The sequence below is a fragment of the Pogona vitticeps genome, chromosome 7 (assembly GCF_051106095.1).
Source record: "Pogona vitticeps strain Pit_001003342236 chromosome 7, PviZW2.1, whole genome shotgun sequence".
In the NCBI taxonomy this organism is placed as follows: domain Eukaryota; kingdom Metazoa; phylum Chordata; class Lepidosauria; order Squamata; family Agamidae; genus Pogona; species Pogona vitticeps.
Genome location: NC_135789.1, coordinates 23,830,538 through 23,850,801, shown reverse-complemented (window position 1 = coordinate 23,850,801; position 20,264 = coordinate 23,830,538). Strand labels below are relative to the sequence as shown.

The 20,264-nt window shown below is 48.2% G+C and overlaps 1 protein-coding gene across 2 annotated transcripts; it reads left to right on the top strand.

The window, feature by feature from the left end:
- The first annotated feature begins 1,408 nt into the window (after positions 1–1,408).
- On the top strand, positions 1,409–18,818 carry RASL10B (RAS like family 10 member B). Of its 2 annotated transcripts, XM_078379444.1 has the most exons (5): positions 5,686–5,886; positions 7,562–7,613; positions 9,641–10,015; positions 13,671–13,795; positions 15,216–18,818. In XM_078379444.1, exons 3-5 carry the CDS (start codon positions 9,800–9,802, stop codon positions 15,484–15,486), a joined length of 612 nt encoding a protein of 203 aa, XP_078235570.1. In that variant the 5' UTR covers positions 5,686–5,886; positions 7,562–7,613; positions 9,641–9,799; the 3' UTR covers positions 15,487–18,818. The 2 variants fall into 2 exon arrangements, with proteins under 2 accessions (XP_072834421.1, XP_078235570.1); XM_072978320.2 differs by lacking the exons at positions 5,686–5,886; positions 7,562–7,613 and adding an exon at positions 1,409–2,340.
- Positions 18,819–20,264: the final 1,446 nt, after the last annotated feature.

The window sequence follows — 20,264 nt, the reverse complement described above, 5'->3', positions numbered from 1 at the left end:
AGTAAGAGAAGAGGCTGATGGATGGAGGCGTCCTGCTTATGCAGTGCCGATGAGCACCTTCAAGGCCAGTATGGCCTAGTGGTTAGAGAGCTGGCTTCTGACTTGAGAGCCAGATTCAAGTTCCGACTCAGCTGGGAAATTTATTCGGGGATGTTGATGGTTCATCCTCCGCCGGCCTGGCCTACCTCGTAGGCTTCTTGTGAGGCTGTAACCAGGGACAGAGAGAGAGGGATGTGCCCTACTGTAGTATAGGGCAAGAGTGCCTCTCTCTGTGTTGTATAAAGACTGTGGCGGGTTCGATTCCCACCATCTCCGGGCCTGATTGGAAAAATCCCTAACCCAAACCCCTGCATCTGGGTTAAAACGAACCACAACCTCCTGTTTTCCAGAATGATGTTCTGGGAGCCAGAGCATCATCCAGGCCACGGTTCAATGGACGGCTTCCGCAGATCGCGATGGATCGGCTGGCAATGCTGACAATCACGGGAGTGGGAAGCAAGCCGGCTCAGGTTTTAATCCGAACTGCAGAATGGTCTCACACCCTTGAATAGCTCCTTTAAAGTTCTGTTGGAAACCCGGTGTGCGTCCAATAACTGCATCTTCTAAAAAATGACTTTCTAGAGTCAATTCACAGTTTTACGTACTCCGAGGACAGGTTTACTCCACAATCTGACAGAAGGAACTTGGTTTTAAAAGAGTTGGTGGGGGAGGGAGCATTCCTATCTTTCTAGGAGCTGTTGATTGTCTTCCACCCAGGACGAAATGAGTTATTTAAAATGCAAGTTATTTTAAAAGGGCAACTGTGAGTCATTTCTGACCTCCGGTGGACCTAATTAGGGTACATGACATTTTCAAGGAGGGTTTTACCCTTGCGACCTGGGCCTCCTTGACAGGGGCTGGACTGGATGATCTCTATAGAGTCCCTTCCAGCTCTGCAGTTTTAAAATGATTATTACTATCACAGAACTGCTGGATAGCTCAGTGGTTTAGGTTGGAGGTTGGGAGTTCGAATCCTCACGGCGCCTCCTGGGAGAAGAGCCAGCCTGGGTGGCCTTGGGGCAGACTGCACGGTCCCAGGGCTCCCCCTAGAGGAAAGGAATGGTACACCACTTCTGAGCATCATCTTCCTGGAAAACCCTGTAAAGGGTTGCCATAAATCAGAACGGAGAGCACATCATCATCATCATCATCATCATCATCATCATCATCATCATCATCATCATCATCATCATCATCATTATTATTATTATTATTATTATTATTATTATTATTATTATTATTATTATTATTATTATTATTATTATTATTATTTCACTGTTTTTGTGCTTTGACATAGCCTGACGACTTGTTCAGATCTTAAAGAAGCCTCATTTTCATTCCCAGATCTATCGCCCTTGGGATGTTCTCAGAAGCTCCTGCCCAGTGTAGGCGATGGTTAAGGACGATGGGACCTGTAGTCCAAAGGGTTGAGAGAAATACAGGTTTCTATCCTTGTTTAGTAGTTCTTGGTTAAGAGAAGGGGAGCTTTCAGCAGCTAAATATTCAAAATGAACTCTCTAATTTGAAAGGCAGGGTTAAAAAAGAATCTGGGTGGGGGTGCCCCGGTTTGGGGGGGTCCTCTCTCTCTGTCTCTCTGTCTCTCTGTCTCTCTCTCTCTCTCTCTCTCTCTCTCTCGGCTCAGCATCCTTCCCTCTCTCTCCGGAGATGCAGGGAACACGTCAGGCTCTGTGACCCTGACGGTTTCTCAGAGGCAGGAGATTTCCTGACACCCCCCCCCAACGCACACACACAAGCCTCGATCCTTCCCTTATACACACACAGAGAGATACACAAACACATAGAGGCACCTCATCTCTCTTTCCTAGCCTGCTTCGCTGTCTTGGGGGGTGAAAAAAGGAGAGGAAGACCACTCGTTCCAGGAACAGCCGGGAAATCAGAGAGAGAGTGAGAGAGATTCTTTGCAAATCTGAGCAAGGATGCAAAATCTGTTATTTTAACCCAGCGAGAGAGCGGCTGTCGCTTCCATCACTGGATCCCTCTCCAGATCCCCTGAGCAGAAATAGCAGCAAAAGCTGCCCACCTCCGGGCTTCTGCAAACACTGGGATCTGACAGCAGCAGCCTCCCCCCCCAAAAAAAGGACACACACACACACAAACATCTGCACGCCGTACCCCCTCAAGGGCCGAGATCTGGCAAGCTCTGGGGGGGCTTACTGGATGGAAGATTCTCCTGCCTCTGCAGCCAGCCGGCCTCCCCGATTTTCACACGGATTCGGGAGACGTCACCCAGCCATTTCGCTCGGGGGAGACGGCGTCCTTGGCCAGCCGCAGCCCTGCCAGGTAAAATTTTTAAAATCGACTTCTGGGAGGGGTGGGGTGGGATGGATCCGGGGGGGGGGAGCAGGAGAGGTGCAGGGGGTGGAGGAGACATCTGGACACATCTGGGATGAAGTGTGAATGGGCACAGAAACCCGGGGTGTGTGTGTGTAAGGCCTGAGGCCAAGCCTGAATGAGGAGCAGGATTGGACCCAAGGGTCAATGTGAAGGCCATGCCTCTGAACATAAGATGGGGCAGATGTTGGGGTGGGTGTCTCCAGTCAGGAAGACCCCTGGGCACGGCTGGCTCTTCCCTTTGGCCGCAGACGCTCTGGGGAGGCGCCGGGCTGGGTGGCCCTGTGTGGAGGGCAAGAGGATGATGCCAATGGGGTCCAGATCCAGCCCTCAGCCTTTGTACAGAGACCGTGGCCTGGGGGGTGGGGGGGACAGTATAAGGCCATCTGGACTCATGAAGGGATTCCACTGGAGGGAACGTGAGGTGGTTTCCACACCGGGGGGGGGCTGTTTAGCTGGGACTTCGGACCTCGGGGTGGACCCCCCCACCTGCCCCACAGATCATGAGGGACACCGCAGGGTCGGTTTTTAGAAGGGAGGCCTCGTCCAACCCACCCGCCCCCCTCCCGAAACGACCCCAGATCCTGAAATACTAAAGGGAGCACAGATAATTCAGTACGGATAACGCTTGGTATCCTGGCTGGCTTTCGATGCTGTCCTGATGGGGACCACGTGGTCGTTTGCATGTGGCGAGGAGCACTCTTAGCATGCTCACGCACGCCTCTCTCTCTCTCTCTCTCTCTCTCGTTTTTGTATTTACACCACTGAGCAGAAATCCACCCCATGCGTTTTAGGGATTAGAGGGCACGGGGGAAGGAAGGGCAGTGTGGCGGAGAGGTCGAAATCTCGGGCAAAGACCCCGGAACCTGGGTTCGAATGTCCCCACGATCCATCCGGGGGGCTGCCAGGTCCTCACAAACCCTCGGGTGGTTCTACCTTCCAGGGTCGTGGGGAGGTTCTAGAAGAAAGCCAGCCCCCCCCCCGGAAAAGAGAGATGGGGGATATCGAACTGTTGCAAAGGGGATAGGGTGCGGATTACGACCCATGAAGGGGGCTAGGTGTAGGCCACCAACACCAATTCCGGGGGGGCAGTGAATCCGCTCCAGTTTTCAAGCCGCACTTTAAAAAGCAAATCAAGGGTGCTGAGTACAGGTTGGGGAAAAGATTCAATACCTCCGATAGCTCCTTTTCACAGCCACCTCTGAACATCACGATATTATAGAGGGTGCATTTCGGGCTTGCCCAAGATAAGCCACAAATCATAATATCTAAGCCATGTACAGACTGGCTCGCTGACCTGAGCCGTTCGAAGCAATGGCCCTAGGCAGACTTCTCCATGGAGCCATGGCCTGTGTTTCTTTTTTTTTTTAACCTCTTGCGGTAGGGGGAATGCTTTGATTTGGGAGCTTCTGTATACATTCATCCAGCAGAGGTGGACCCCATGGGAATATGTGGTCAGGTTTGGATAAGTCCCGCTTCTCATCCCATCCTCACCCCCCCCCCCCAAAATCTCAAGTATACTTTCTAACCAAACCGGGGGTGGGTGGGGGGTGGGAGAAGGACACACATTTTAAGCAAATTCCTCCTATTCACGGCTCGATAAGCCACCCAAGCTCCGTGGGGCCTCAGAGGGCGAAAAATCTCTAAACACGGTCAATTCTTGTAGATCGTCCGAAGTTCAGGTTTTACATAAGGAGTTCGAAACGAAGGAGGCAAGGAAGGACAGACCCTCGGATCGTCCTTAGCCTTCCGGTATCACAAAGGTGCCTTTAATGGCTGAAGACGGCTTGTCATGTTCTGTTTATAAATCCATGCAGAAATGAGTGTATCAGAACTGAATATAGCCACGTATCCATTAACTGTGACAATTATGGAGAAGAATGGCCTTTTTTGTATAGTTAAAGTCTATTATTATTATTATTATTATTATTATTATTATTATTATTATTATTATTATTATTATTATTATTATTATTATTATTATTATTATTATTATTATTATTATTATTATTATCATCATCATCATCATCATCATCATCATCATCATCATCATCATCATCATTATTATTATTATTATTATTATTATTATTATTATTATTATTATTATTATTATTATTTTATTTTATTTTATTTTATTTTATTTTATTTTATTTTACTTTTTGGTTGACTTAGTATGCATTTGAGGGTAATATTATCAGGTTGTCTTTCAGACGATGGCGCCCAGGGTCTTGTGATCCAGGCCTGTAGCCATGCGCCATCCAACTTTGTTGGCACCAGGAGCTTTGGAGGGGCGGGACGGGGGACAGATGTGCGTGTTTACAGGCTGCGCATGCTGGCCAGACACGCACATGATTTCTGGAGATGAGCGGCTGCCTCCCCGTGGGAGCGTTCACGGGCTCCTGGGGTGTGCTCGGTCTCCTTGCCCGAAGGGGGTCCCCTGGCACATAAGACCCCATAGATGGACATGCTTGGCACATGCGCCTGCGCATGCCGAGACCGGACGCCACACGGATGTGAGGGTTGGCTGAGCGGCTGAGCTGCGTTTGTTTCCCAAAGTCGCTCTTCTCTTTAAAGTTATTGTCAGGGAGTCACGGATGGATCGAGGCCATCCAAAGCTGACCTTTCCACTTCCTTCTGAACTACGTTTCCCAGCATTCCTCAGCCCTGGCTGTGCCCACTAGAGGTGATAGGACCAGTCTTCTGAAAATGTTGTGTGTGTTTTTTTACAGAGCTATCAAAGATCAGACTGGAGGGTGGGGGGGTGGGGGGAAGCAAATGGACTCACTATCACCCTTGCGCCTGATGCTCACCAAGTACATGCTCCCACTCCGAAGAGTTCAACATCTGTTATTTGATTTAAATTATTTATTGTTTCTACCTGTATCTTTTTTTTTAAAAAAAGAGAACTCCAGGCAGTTTATGACAACATCATAGCCCAAGCATAGGTATATGTAGATACAATATATGCATATAATATAATATATTCATTTTATGAATGATTGTCTTGTATCTAGTCTTGAATGCATATCACAAACACACACTCAAGAATATATCCAAGACAATCGTACATAAAATGTATATGTAGGTAGGTTTTTAATTGGAATAATATCAACTGTGGGTCCTGATGGCCATTTTTAGAGCACTGTATTTTTAATGGTTTTATCTTTTTATTGCATTTAAATTGTTGCAAGCCGCCCAGAGACCTTTGGGTGGTGTGGGCGGCATATACGTTAAATAAATAAATGTAGTAATATATGTCTCTCTCTCTCTCTCCGTGTATATATATACGGAGAGAGAGAGAGAGACAGACAGCGTGAATGTCACTATTTGGGGCAGCTATAAAATGGAAAAGGAATGTGGAAATGTATTTTTTTTTAAATTATTTTAAAAAACTACAAATCCCATCATCTCCTGGTCTTTCCCAGCTAAGGGATTATCGGAGCTGTCCCTTGAAGACCCAACATGCACAGCTTTGAAGTTCAACAGTACCTAAAGGTGTAATCTAAACTTTATTTTATTTTATTTCAAACATTTATAGACCGCCTGACTTAGAGCCAGTCATGACTCTAGGCTCTCGTTTACATTCAAAAGAAGAAGACATTAACTCATAAACCCACCCCTCCAACCCAAGATTAAACAAATAAAAAAAATAGAACTACGAGGACGTACATAATGAACATCACAATAACGAACAATTAACTAAAGCCTAATGGCGGGATCGGATGGCTTTCTGAGAAATGGACTCGGGAGAGGATGTCCTTAAATGCTTCTCTAAAAAAAATAATGTTTCCAACATCTTTTTGAAGTTTGGGAGGAAGGAGGCCGGATGCAGCCTATAAATAAAACAAATAATAATAGTTATAATAAATAGAGCTACCATTTATGTCTAGAGAAAGGGGAAACCTATTTAAAAGGAAAATGGGAAAGGGAGAACCTATAAATGCCTCAGAAAGATCCTTGGTTGTGTTCTGTGCATCGAGTCAGAGCCTGGATAACAGAGCTTTCAAGATAAGTAAGATATTTAAGGAGTGACTGGATTTGAACCCAGGACTCCTGAATCTTAGTCTGTTCCCACTCCACAGAGTGTGGAGATGACGGTAGTCTGACGTCAGCAAAATCACCTGGAGGACCGACGGGCTGCGTGATTCCGACCCATGAAAATATAGCTTGGAAATACAGCTAGTCCCGGGAAAGCTGCGGAGAGAGAAAGAGAAATTATAGAAAAATCCATTCTTTAAAAAGTCCTTAAGGGCGGTTTTTGTGTGAGTGTCACAGCGGGAGCCTCAGGTCTTCAGCAAAGAGTTCCTAGAGCGATGGGTTTCTCAGGCGCAGGAATCTCCCTGAGCGACGTCTCTCCGACACTTAACATGCTTTCGGCTTGGGAAGACGTTTATTCGGAAGCTCTCCTTCTGCCTTCCGACCCAGACCGCCACGGCTTGAGTTTCCCCATTGTGTTCCATGGGGGGTGGGCAGGGGTTTTCCTCTTCCGATGATTGCTTTCCATGTGAAGGGAGCAACAGGGAAGGGATGGGGGTGTGTGGTGAAAGCTGTTGGCTGCCATATCACCGGGGGGGGGTGTGTTTAGTGGATCCACTTTGGGTTTTCGTCTGAACTTTATGGCCACTGTCCCAGGTGCTGAGCTTAGGTTCTGTGGCTCAGACAGGCTTCTGTGGAGTTCGGACTAAAATCCAGAACGGATTCGTTAGTCCCATCAGCCTCTCTTCCTTCTCTCATACTCAGACAAATCCTTATTTGGTGACCTAGCTTTGGTCACATGGAAGCCCATCCTCCATCGCCAAAGGAGGATTTTGATGGATAGAGGATCAGTCTGATTTCCTCTCCTCTTGTCTGTTGGGGAATTCCATCTTGTCCCCAGTGCTGAGGTAAGAATCATCTGCCATCCTAGTAGGCTTCAATATGTGGAAACAGAGCTTAGAAGTAACTAATTCCAAGTAATTCAGTTCCCTGTCTGCAGTTACTCTGGGATAATGAAAAGTGTAACTAATAATTTCAAAATTACTTTTTAGGTGTAACAAGAAGCAAATAATGTCTGATTTATTTCAAAAGTTACTTTTAAGGGGTATTTTGGAACATTTTTAGAGAGACATTTTGGTTTTTCTGGCCTTTTCTCATCAGTTCTAAGTGGCTTTGTGTTTTCTGTCCTTTCCAGTTACGTCCAAGTCATAGAAACTGTAGTAGCTTTTCAGCGGGACAGATTTAAGGTGTGTTTCCTTTGGTAATTTTTAAAACCTCTTTCCAAGATGCAGTATTGGAACCGGCCACTAGGAGGAACCAGAGGCTAATACTCTGTGTTTGTGTGCCCTGCTGGCAATGATAATGTAGGGCGTTAATAAAGCGTGATGTGTTGGAGAACTCCGATAACGATAATGGCCACCTGGGTGCTGAAAAATAATGAGCACTGTAATTAGTTCCTTTTAATATGCCATGTGCCAAACGGGTATGGAAGGAAGAGATGGCATTTTTTTTTTGCCCTTCACATCAGGCCAGCCTTCCTTTCAAACGCCTACAACAAGGGTAGGAATGGAGAGAGGAATCCCACTTTCCCCCTTCAATGCTACACAAAGAATTTACACCGAGGTAACTAACTACTTGGCCTTAGACTTTGTACTCTGAGATGCTCTTGAGCAAAGGGAGCGCCTAGAAGCGATGGCAAGAAAAATGGATTTATGCCAGTGGGAAAAAGAGGGGAGCGAAATCCTGCCAGCCGCGATCTAAATTAACAGGTCGTTGACTTGATTACGCGGAGAAAAATCTATCTGTAGAAACAGATTGCATTAGAGACAAACGGCAGTGAAGTACTAGAGGGCTTAATGAACTCCAGTGCCGACTTAGATTTCCAGAAGCGAAGCCATCCATGGCCGGAGGGGAGCAGAAGCGAGGAGGCAGCTGAAAAATTGCCACTTCTTTTCTCAGCCGGGGCTCCTCTGCCTCTAACAAGAGAAATGACAGGCCGATGCTCCACAGCGGCTTGCCCTGCAGCGAACAGAGGGGTGGCTCCCGCATTTATTTCTGTATCTTTTACAGCTGTTTCACAGCAGGTTGAAGTCAGGCTGCAGAATTCCTCCACATTTTGTTGTGAGAAATCACCGCGGGCTTGTTCAGATCTTTTTCAAAACGACATCGGCCTCGTTTTTGTTTTTTTTAAAAATCATTTGGCAACAACAGCTTTCTTTCAAAAACAACAACTTTCATAATTATCATCATCCTCATCTTAGAACGGCAATGCCGGAAGGGATCCTGTAGAGATCAAAGAGGCTCCTCAGGGGAATCGAACTCCCAACCAGAGACCTAGCCCACTGAGCTATCCATAAAGACAGTCTCTACTCTGCTCTGAACAAATTCTTTTAATAAGATTTATGTTGTGATACATCCAATGTCTAAGTCAGTCATCGTAGACTACGATTCCCAGCACCCACCAGATAATGGGAGTTGTAGTTGAACATTTCTAGAGAGGGGCAGGCTGGAAAAAGCGAATGCTGGTTGTCCTGCTTTTTGCTTCATTGGTTTTCCACACTGAGGATGCTGCCCACATTTTTGAGGACACAGACTTTGATATAAAATGGCCTTGGATCCATTTGAGGATTTACCCCCTGCATCGTATAACTGCATAAACCGTGGCAGCTAATTGCCATGAATTAAAGAATGGCTGCTCTCCTTCTAAGTACGGTGTTTGCTAGAGATATGCCGTATTTTTCTGTGTATAAGACTATACTTTTGTCTAAAATCTTTAGAATAAAAATTGAAGGTCGTCTGATACATGGAAGTAAGCTGAGGAGAGAGAAAAAACAAGTGGAGGGGAAAGCAGGGATCAAAGTGATCCTGTAGGGCTTTGATCCCTTTCCCCCCTACACTTCCTAAGTCCCACTTAGATTTCTTACTTTTGGTTTAGAAAAGTGGAGGGTGTCTTATACATGGGGGCATCTTATACACAGAAAAATACAGTATGTTTCCATTTTGTTCTTACTAGAATTGGCCACAAGAGGGAGCCAGAGACCATGTAGTGCTTGCTATTCTTTTAGCATTTGCTATAATCCGCATAGCTCAGCATCCGTGGGGGGTTTTAGTCTGAACTTTATGGCCGCATGCTAGGTCGTATTTGCTGTTCTATTAGTGCTTGCTATCTTCTGCATATCTCAGCATCCGCAGGGGTGTGTGTGTCTTGGAACCGATCCCCCGTGGCTAGAGAGGCTTTATTGTAACTCTGACACCCTCCGTCTCGGTCCCCCAGTGACAGGCTGAGCCGGTGGCGAAGCGATGGTTCCTGACTGTGGCTGATTCCACCGCTGCCGGAATATGCAGCCCGGGGGCCTTCCTGGCAGGGCAAAGGCAGCGGGCTGCGCCGAGGAGCCGATCGCCACGTCGCGCACGGGGGCCACGGCCGGGAGGCATGGTGACAACGTTCAAAGTGGCTGTGCTGGGTGCTCAAGGGGTCGGGAAGAGCGCCATCGTCCGCCAGTTCCTTTACAACGAGTTCAACGAGGTCTGCGTCCCCACCAAAGCCCGACGGGTCTACCTGCCCGCTGTGGTCATGAACGGCCACGTCCACGACCTGCAGATTATGGACTTCCCACCCATCACCTCTTTTCCGGTAAATACTTTGCAGGTAAGTCGGTGTGTCCTGAAACACCTGTGTTCTCTCTCTAAGATTCTTTGTCTAGTATCCTGTGAAAGAGGGTTCTGGATTCTTTCCGAAGAATCCTGTGCAGGAAAGATGCCATCCTGAGCAGGACTCTTAACTCTCCTGTGCAAACTGGTGTTTCTACTACCGTCTCCAGGGGAATCCTGTCCCAGAGAGATAGCACTGGGCCCACAATCCTGGTTTGGTTTGGCTTTCTACCCAAATGGATCTCACATCTGGTCTTCCTCTTTTCCTCCTGCCTTCCACTTTTGCAAAAATTATTGTCTCCTCCAGAGAATCCTGCCTTCTCAGGATGTGCCCAAAGTAGGACAGCCTCAGTTGCATCATTTTCTTTTTTACCTCCAGAGATAGTTCAGGTTTGGAAGCTCAGAGAGGTGGAGGGAGATGAGGTGATGATGCACTCATGTTCGAGTTAGGATCCAACTTTCAGGATATGGAAAGGCTGGAGCGTTGTCTTATCTTTTTAAAGACTGCCATGCTGGTGGCTCCCTTGCCAGTGGGGCAAGGAATCTGTACCGGATTTTAGTCCGAACATCACAGAAGCTGTCTGCCATACTGAACCTCCCTCCCTCCAAATGGGCTTGGCACTTCGGAACGCTCTCACAACCCTCAAAATAAATCCCATTTCCCCTTCACCACCTCACTGGCAAGGCAGCCCCCCCAGGCCTCACCCAGGGCTAGGCTGGGCAGCCCCAGGCCTCCCCCAGGGCTAGGCTGGGCAGAGAATTCTGAGCTTTGTAGTCCTTGTCTGTACATTTTTATTATTGCCGTGAAGAGAGGGGGTCAGTGTTCCTTGACTCAGGCATTTGCGCGTATGGTTGAGGGCTTTCTTTTTCCATCCTCGGGCAGCGAAATGTCTTAGCCTGCATTGAAGGGGGACGGTTTAGAGAAAGATATCTCTGTGCGCCCGCGTCCTCTGTCCAGGGTCTGGGAAGGTGGATCGGGGGGGGGAGGAGAATCACTGAACAGCCCTCTGGAAAGGAGGAAGAGGACGGCGCCACTTTGCGTGCGGGAAAGAAAGGTCAGTGCATGAGACAGACGGAAATAGCAAGGGATAAATTGTCATCGCCGCCATACGGGTGGTGAGGCACTAAATTGGGCCCATGCCTTGAAAGGCGGGAGGTGGGGGTGGGTGGGTGGGAAGGAAAGCAGATGGAGGCCGCTGGAAGAAAGAGGGGGGGGAAAATAACTAGAAGGATGGGTGAGAGGCAGAATAGAAGAGAGCAGCGGGAGAAGGTCACATTTAAAACCCGGATTTCCTCCGATGGGCTAGGCAGCCTAGCGGTCTGGCAACATCAATAATATAATTATTATATTAATAATAATTTTAATTATATTATTGCTGTTGTGTGCTGTCAGGTCGATTTGGGCTCTGGTGGTTCTCTAGGCAGAGAGCCCTCAGATGTGCCTTTTGTGAAAAGTAGTGGCATGTAGTGGTTATAGCTTTGGATCGCTCAGGGGGTGAGGTCTCTGGCTGCGGGGCCAGCGGTCAGGAGTTCGAATCCCTCACGGGGCCTCTTTGATGGCCGGGACTGGATGATCATGATATAGGGTTCCCTTCTAGCTCTGCAATTTATTATTATTATTATTATTATTATTATTATTATTATTATTATTATTATTATTATTATTATTATTATTATTATTATTATTATTATTATTATTATTATTATTATTATTATTATTATTAAGTAGTAAGAACCATGAAACAGATTAAGTGACCCTGGGCTTGTCTGTTTTTTGTTTGTTTGTTTGTTTTTTGCTTTTCTCTCCTGGACCACACCTCACAGGGCCGTTGTGAGGAGAAAGGGAGGGAAAGACGACCATCTTGCGTTGTGCCTCAAGTCTGTGGGCGGGAAGATAGCGGACAAATGGAATAGAAAATGAAAGGGTCTTCATTACGTTGCTACTGTCAGCAAAGGAAATTTAGCAGCATGTAACTTTACAGGCATTCTCCACGTTGCTGGACCAATTTTGGGGCGGGGGGAACAGGCTTCAGTACCTCGGACAGGGCTTTGGTGAAGATGCTGGCGAAGAAGGTTGGGAGTTCGAATTAGGCCACGAAAGTGCCACCCATTTGGTGACTCAGGAGGCCCGGTTAGGCAGGGCTGTTGAGAGGAGAGGAGTTTAGTCATTCATAGGGTCACCGCGTACGTTGGAGGTGACTCTACCGTGCTGAACAACAAATATTCCATTTTTCTGTCAGTTTTGTCATATCTGAGTAGGACGGCCGACAGAATGAAAAACAGGATCGCTCCAGGTTTTCCGTTTCCCCTCGGGACAGTGTTTCAATTGAGAACTTAGTTTGAGGATGAGCAAAATTCTCTCCCCCCTTCATCCCCCAGTGAAGAAATGGGGTTACTATGTTGGGGTTTGAATCAGAATCCCACCCAAGAGGTCTGTCTCTCCTTTCTCCCTCTGGTGACTCCCAATGTCATGGGGGCGGTGAATCCATTCCGGGTTTTTGTCTCATCTTTAAAGGGAGTCTCAATAGGGTGGAGCCTGTTGGAGGTTGGGGACACCGTTCAGCATTTACTAGACAGCTCTTGTAAGGTTCAGTCCAAAACCCGGAGTGGATTTGTCACCTCCTTTGACCTCTCATAAGAGCAAACAGCTGCCCCCAAGCCCTAAAATATTAGCTTTTATGATTTTTGTTGTGGCCTTGCTGTTAGGACCAGTGTGAAAACTGCCTCAGGTGGCAATACTGATGGGGAGGGCAGCCACAAAGCTCCCTTAACCATTCCTTTTGGTCTGTCTTCTTTTTCAATAGCCAAAACCATGGGCACCACCAAGCCAATACTATGTCCTCCATAGGAAGACCCCAGAGAGTCCCAACTGTGATTGGGTGGCCTTCTGTGATGTCACTTCACATCCTGTTGATCATTGGTTTAGCTTCTGTGGTGTCACAGATGGGGAGGGAACCTCGGGAGGAGGGGAGGGAGGCTGGAAGAAGCAAATGCTGTTGCCTTAACAACGCCCGGGGGTTGGGTCCAAAGCGCTCTGTCTCCTTCCCAGGAAGTCAGTGATGGAGACAGCAGGCTGGTTTCCTATCATTTTTTTTAAACACGGAATGATCAGTTGTGACAATCCATGTTTTGGATTGCTGAAAACCACCCAAAATACAGTAGGACTCCATTATCCACGGGACCGGTATCCGCTGATTCACTTATCCACGGTCCGGAAATATTAAAATAGCATTCGGTGCTTTGAAGCATCTGTGGAGGGCTTAGGACTGATGCTGCCCAGATACAGAGGCCCTACTGTAGTGCATTGCACTCATGGGGCGGCATATGAATATAAGAAATAAATAAAATATTTTTTTTTCTTTTCTTTTCCTCTTCAAGGGTAAAATCTGCCGAGAGAAACCAGGAGGGTGTGGGTTTTTTCTGCTGTTTCTCTTTCCCCTTCATGTTTTTGGCTAGTTAAAAGCACGGGGGGGGGTGCTTTGCAATCTGACACGTGCATTTACCCTTGCAGAACTGGGTTTCTGAAAGCGAGCGAGCACCTTTTCTCGGACTGAAATCCGGGACGGGGGGGGCAGGGAGCCGCTCAGCCGCTGTGTGTCGTCTGTCGTCCCCCCCCCCCGATCCATCCCGGTCTCTCTGCCATGTCTTTTCAGGAGTGGGCCGATGTTTGCTGCCGAGGCCTCCGGAGTGTTCATGCCTACATCCTGGTCTATGACATCTGTTGTTTTGACAGCTTTGAGTATGTCAAAACCATTAGGCAGCAGATCTTGGAAACAAGGTAAGAAAAAGTGGCGTCTCCTCACTCTTTTAAAGTTCGGACTCGATCCCGGATCGGCTGCCCCTTCCCTCTCCCCCCCACTGAATGGGAGTCCACAGCCCCTGCTCATCCACCCTGGACCTCTGCAATCCATTCTTGCAAGAGTGAGGACAAAAAGCAAGGCCGGCCCTACCACAGGGCAGAGTGAGGAAACAGCTCAGGTAGCAGATGCTGAGCGCTGGGGGCTCTGGGATTTTTCCGCTATGCTCCACCAAGTAGTGCTTGTGAGAAGCTCTGCTTTTTCAGAGCTACACAATCTGACCTGAACTTTCCGGGAGCTCTCCGAGGTGCTGAAACCCTGCCCTGAAGCCCAGTTCAGCCACAGCTCCTCTAAAGTTCGGCCTCAACCCCGAGGTGGATTGGCCACCTGCCCTCCAAGCTTGGAACGGTGTGTGCTGCACAGCTTTGAAAGCAGATGTTCTACTGCTCCTAGCTGTCCCTACTGTTAGGCAAAGAAAGCTGATTTCCTCATGCGCCCATACGTCCGGGGGCAGCTGGCTTTTTCTCCTGGATTTCATAGCCGCCCCTCTCTATCCCACCATGTATCCCCGGGCTCTTAACAACCCGACTGTTCTTACCTTGAAGGATCAGCTGTAACAATCTGCGCTTTTCCGCTTCTCAGGGTGTGACCAAAACCATCTAGCTGTCGGATTTCCTGGTTTTTAACTCATTTGTGTTCGTACTTCTCCATCAACCCCCTCTCGGGCTCAGCTCATCGTTTGCTGATACGAAGCTCCAATGCACCCTCAGAGCAGGCTTGTGGGGGGGGCCAGGGGCCTGTGGGTGGACACGTCTCTCAAAGTGTAATGCTTCAGGGGCTATAGATTAAAACAGGATAGAGAAAAGGAGACAGTAAGACTTCAGAGAATGAGTCACGAGGTCAATCCAGGAGCCAGAACAGAGGACAGAAATCATGTGACCTCCAAGGTTTTTGAGGGGAATGGGTCCCACAACTCCTTTTGTAAAAATCCCACCATCAAAAAGAGAAGACTTGCCACTCCAGAATCCTCTAAGAGAGGGGGCAATTTTCCTTTTAAAACAGACCCCAGTTTTGAGGGTCATTCAACAACTAGTTTTTATTGAATCAGAAGTGGACTCTGTGATCATGGGAGCTGGGGACTCTCACGTCACGGCCACGATGGTCTTCCCGGAAGCTCTCCATGGTGCTGAAACTCCATGGTTTTCAGCACCATGGAGAGCCTGTATAAAGGAGGAGTAAAACCTGGTCTGGATTCCTCGCCCCCAAGAACCCGGAGTCGACACCAACTACCGCTTGTAAGAATAACCAGGTTCTCTTTGGGGTTATATTCACCAAATCACTGGTAGGGTTCTCTCCCCTTCTCCCCCTCACCCCCCCATTTTTTTCTACCCCCACTGGCAGGGTAATCGGCACCTCGGAGGCACCCATCATCATCGTGGGGAACAAGCGGGACCTTCAGAAAGGGAGGGTGATCCCCCGCTGGAACGTCTCCAACCTGGTGAAGAAGACCTGGAAATGCGGCTACATCGAGTGTTCGGCCAAGTACAACTGGCACATTCTCCTGCTCTTCAGCGAACTCCTCAAGAGCGTCGGCTGCGCCCGCTGCAAGCACGTGCACACCGCCATCCGCTTCCAGGGGGCCCTGAGGAGGAACCGGTGCACCATCATGTGAGGCCCTCATGACTGACACACACACACACACACACACACCCCTTTGTATGGGGGGGGGGATTTCCTTCAATCCCTCCCGACCCTTGCCATTTGTATATGGACCTTCTTGCGGTTCGAAAGCGCAGGGGAGCCACCCCCGAGCGCCCCCCGTCTTCAAAGGAAGCACCTGCTGGTCCCACGGAGCCCATCTTGGGTATTTTCTTCCCTCCATTTTGGTTCCATTCTGGTTTCTGTTAGCTTTCGGGAGCAGTCCGCCCAGAGAGGAGAGCCTGGGGTGTCTGATTGCTTGCTTGCTTGCTTGCTTGCTTGCTTGCTTGCTTGATTGATTGATTGATTGATTGATTGATTGATTGATTGATTGATTGATTTCCTTTCCCAAATCCGAGAGGCCTTTTGCTCCGGCCTGGATCACGGATCAGAGGATACTAGGAAACCTTTCCAAAATGGATGTGGATGGGGGTGGTGGTGGGGGGCGCCTCTGGATGTGCTCCAGAAATTTGCCAGGTGGCACAAATAGTTTGGGAATAAGGAGAAAATGTGGAGGTGCAAATGAGGACGAGAATTTTAGAATTTCTAGGTGGAATTCCCTGCGGTTTGCAGTCACTTGCGTCCTGGCTCAGCGATACCGATGACAGAGCCGGCCCTATCATAAGGTAGAGAGAGGCGGGAGACGGCACATAATCTGTTCCTCTCAGGTTCCTCTGCTGCCTGAGCCGGGTTTTCGAGGCACTGTCCCATTGAGGAAAGATTTGCTTACCAGCCCAGTCAGGTTTCACGTGTGGAAAAGGGGTGGGAGGTTGTCCTTTGTGTCAGGCAGCAAAATCTCTTTCTTGGGCCTACACTTGCCAAGGGGTAGTGGAGGGTTAGAGGCAGATGGCGTTGTGAGTCCTTTCCGGATTTTAGTTCAAACTTTGAAGGAGCTCTCCAAAACTCTGGGACTCTTGAGCTATTGAGAAAGTTTGCCTCGCCTCCTGTCAAAGTGGGAGTAAAACCCGGAAAGGTTTCACTTCCGCTGTGGCTATATCGGGATCACCAGCTTCCAGGGTTCGGAGGGAATATGATACGTGAGGGATGGAGAGGGCTTTTGAAGGCCCAGGAGGATGGGAGTTAGATTGGGGGGGGGGGGAGAGAGAAACCTGGACCAAGCGAAGAAGCCATAGAGATGGTAGAAGCTGCAAGCGGATTGGTTTTGTTTCTGAGACGAAAGTACATTGAAGTTTTTCCTGGAGGTGTGCACTCTGGGGTTGTCCTTGGCCTAACACAACAAATCACCGCAGCCCATTTTGAGCACACAATAAAAATATATGGGCGAGGCATTAGAGATGGGTTTTGTTTTGGGGGGGGTTTTGGGGGGCTAGAAAGCTCATAATTCTCCATTTTGATGTCTCTACGCTTTCCGGCATGTAAATAGGAGCTCGCCTGGGAGGAAAGGCCTACATTGAAAAGCTTTGAGGCCGAGCTAGGCCGAGCTGCGCCCAAGCTTCCTGTTCCTGCCCCAGTGCAAGCTGGGAGCTTTCTTTCTAAACAGGAAGCTAGGCCTAGCTAGGCCTCAATGCCTCCCAGCCGAGTCGAATGAGATGTCTGCCTTTTTGCCGGGTAGAACTCTGATAAAGAGAATTATGGGCTTTGTAGTCCAGGAAATCAAAACATCTCACGTTTACAAGGCATGCTGGCTGTGTCTGCATGTTCTTCCCGTAAAACCTGCTGGAGGCATCTACTGTTACCCTTTAGGGGGGTTTCCCAAGGGCCAACCTCTACAGCGGTGGTGACCCTCTTTGGTTTTATCGTCCGTTTCCTATTTTCCTAGTTTATTGAATTATTTCCCTTTTTATTTTCCCTGGGGCAGTCGCTGTGTTAGCTTGGGGCAGCCAAAGGAACCAAGAGCGAACGAGATCGTGGCCTCCATCCTGGTGCTTGTTTGGACTAGAGTAGACCCATTGGATTACTTGTGGGAAGTTGAGCCTTCGGCAAATACTACTTTTTCTTATAGGTTTATTCTTGTGAGACAATCAACAGCTGGATTCAACCATATTGTCCTCTACTCTAGCACAGTCTTTTATGCCCTGCAGCTCATGGTTGTAACACGGTTGAGTCTGTTCCGATCCTGCCTGCCCCCTCGATCCACATCAAGGCCCACACTTCCCATGGGCTTGCAATGGGAAACAAAAGTACCCCTGTCTTTTTTTATTTTTCCACCCATCCGGGGGCGGGCGCACGGAGCACCTTGAAAACCTGCTTTTCAAAAGGAGGAGGAGGAGGAGGAGGGAGGGAACCGAGCCAAAATAATTTATATCCCCATCCAGGTTGACTCGGGCTCTGGATTAAAATAAATTTGCAAATGTGATTTGCTCCACCTTGAAATCAAAGCCGGCCATTCCACTTCGCTCTGGATCTCCCCGGATGGGTCCCAATTAGGCTGACTGCGCGAGTCGTTCAGAATCTGTCTAAATCAAACACACCGCCCTGATTTGCTCCATTTAAGTTCCCGAAGGATATTTTTTGTCCACGACCCCTCCCCCAAAAAATGCATTTCTCCTCTCCCCCCCGGGAATTCTATGTACCATTCCATGCATCAAAAAAAAACACAACCTCATTCCACAGAAATTCACAAAACCTATGAACCGTTATGGTGTCAGGGGGAGATATGGATGTTCTTTTCTGTACAGCACCACCTCATCCCCGAGGGCTTATGGTGGGTGATGGAAAATACAGAACCTCCCACTGAATCCCACCTGGCTTTATGCACCCTATCTCCAGCCACCGAAAGCTAACCAGACCACACAGGCTCAGCTTTTGGGGGACCTCCGTGGCTGAAGGGCTGCAGCGAAAGACAGCTGCCTTCACCACTAGATGGTCTTCCTTGTTTGATGTATAAGACATAAAGTGAAGCCAGCGTTCCTAACTCATTTTAAGAGACGGGATGGGACCTAGGCATCTTAACCCTCTTTGCTGCCGAGGTATAAAGGCTATATTCCGGCTCTATCGAACACTGCAGAAGGGGCCCTTATACAAAAGGATCTCCTTGTCCATAGAAAACTAGCTTGCAAGGGAGAAAAGGCTATCTTCCAGCTTTCTCCTTGAGAGACTAACTTTCCAGATGCAGGGATGTATTTGTTTATTTTTTTAAAAGTTACACGAGTCTCCGCCTGCAGAGGGGAGGGGGGGGGTACGGTTCAGGCACACAGGTTTACCAGCAGAGGCTTTGACCCAATAATGGAGCGACTTACCCGGCTCTTTCAAGAATGCATTTGGATGATCTGATATCGGTTTCCTACTACATCATAGATGAATTATTTTCTGGTGATTCCGAATAAAAGTGACTGATTAATTTTGCTCTGGGCTTCCTGTGTGGGGTTCTTGCTTTGGGGTTCACACCCCCTGAAACCATTCCCGCTTCTTCATCTCTTAAGGTTCGCGTGATTGGAATACGTCCCGTTAAATTGCCCCCCCCCGCAGATGTGTGGTTTGTACACAGTTCTCCCTAACAGGTTGGCAAAGAATTTGATCCTAAGCCGAACCCTGACCCCCCCCCGAACTGTAACCACAACAAAAACCCAACGCTAATCCGACTCCTCGCCCCAGCCTCAATCCATCCAAACACGATCCACGCGTCTTTCCCTGTCTCTGCTTCCATCTGGCCCTTTTCCCTCCAGAGTCATCCCAGCGCCGTCTTCTGCAGAGCAGGATCGGGCCTGGCAGTGACTCACAGAGGATAAGAGGAGAGCTTTCAAAGTTACCCCTTTCAGAGTCACATTTCAGCACAGATTAAAGGAAACGGTGAAGGTATTAGAGCTGACAGCTGACACTGAAGACATGAAAGCTTGCTGCCTGGAGAGAAAATCTTCAGTCCTGCATCTGGAAAAGCAAAGGGGGGGGCACCCTTTCTCCCTGTTGTTTTATGTCCTTGCGAATCAATGCATGAAGGATGGGCAGGAGGTAGATCTCAAACTGTTGTTATTCCCCTGGGGATCAGTCAGAAGGACGGGCCATGGTGAGCAAAGCGTTTGCTGTGCACTCAGATGCTTTCAACCATTAAGGAATTATTTCTTCTAATGACAGATTGTCTATAATAGGAAGGTGCACTGCCTTTGGACAAATGGGTAAAAGAGGACCAAATTCTAAGGTGTCTCCATAGCAAGTCAATGAGCTACTGGTTAAACAAGGTGGAACAATACCCTTATAGATTCTTCACATCCCATTCACCATTAGTGGGGTTTATAAGCCTTATATGTCCTGTGTTTTGCAGTGAGGAAATGGACATCAAATGGGTAGCTTAGTGGCTTAGCCATCTGGCTATGGAGCCTGAAGGTTGAGAGTTTGATTCCCCATTATGCCTCCTTCACAGGAGCTGGACTCGATCCATAGCATCCCTTCCAGCTCTGCAGTTCTAAGATTATGATGATGATGAAACTGCTGGCACAAAAGGAGAAGGTGAGCAACAGCTGAATGGAGACCTAGATCTTCTCCCCCGGACACACCAGCTACTAAGGCATTAAGGAGGGCTAAGACCATTCTCCACTAGCCATTTTGAGGATCTGTCGGGAAAAGTGAAAGAACTGAATAATCACTGCTACCTAAGATACACGTTCTTTAATTTTCTTTTCCCTTCCCTTTCTTCCCTAGCTTCACAAGCCACCTCGGGTCCTCTTGAGGAGAAAGGCATGGTACAGACATTTTAAATACAGTAGGACTTCTATAACCACGGGATCAGTATTCACAGTTTCACTTATCTGCGGTCTGAAAATAGCGAAAGAAAAAAATGTAGAATCTAAAATATTT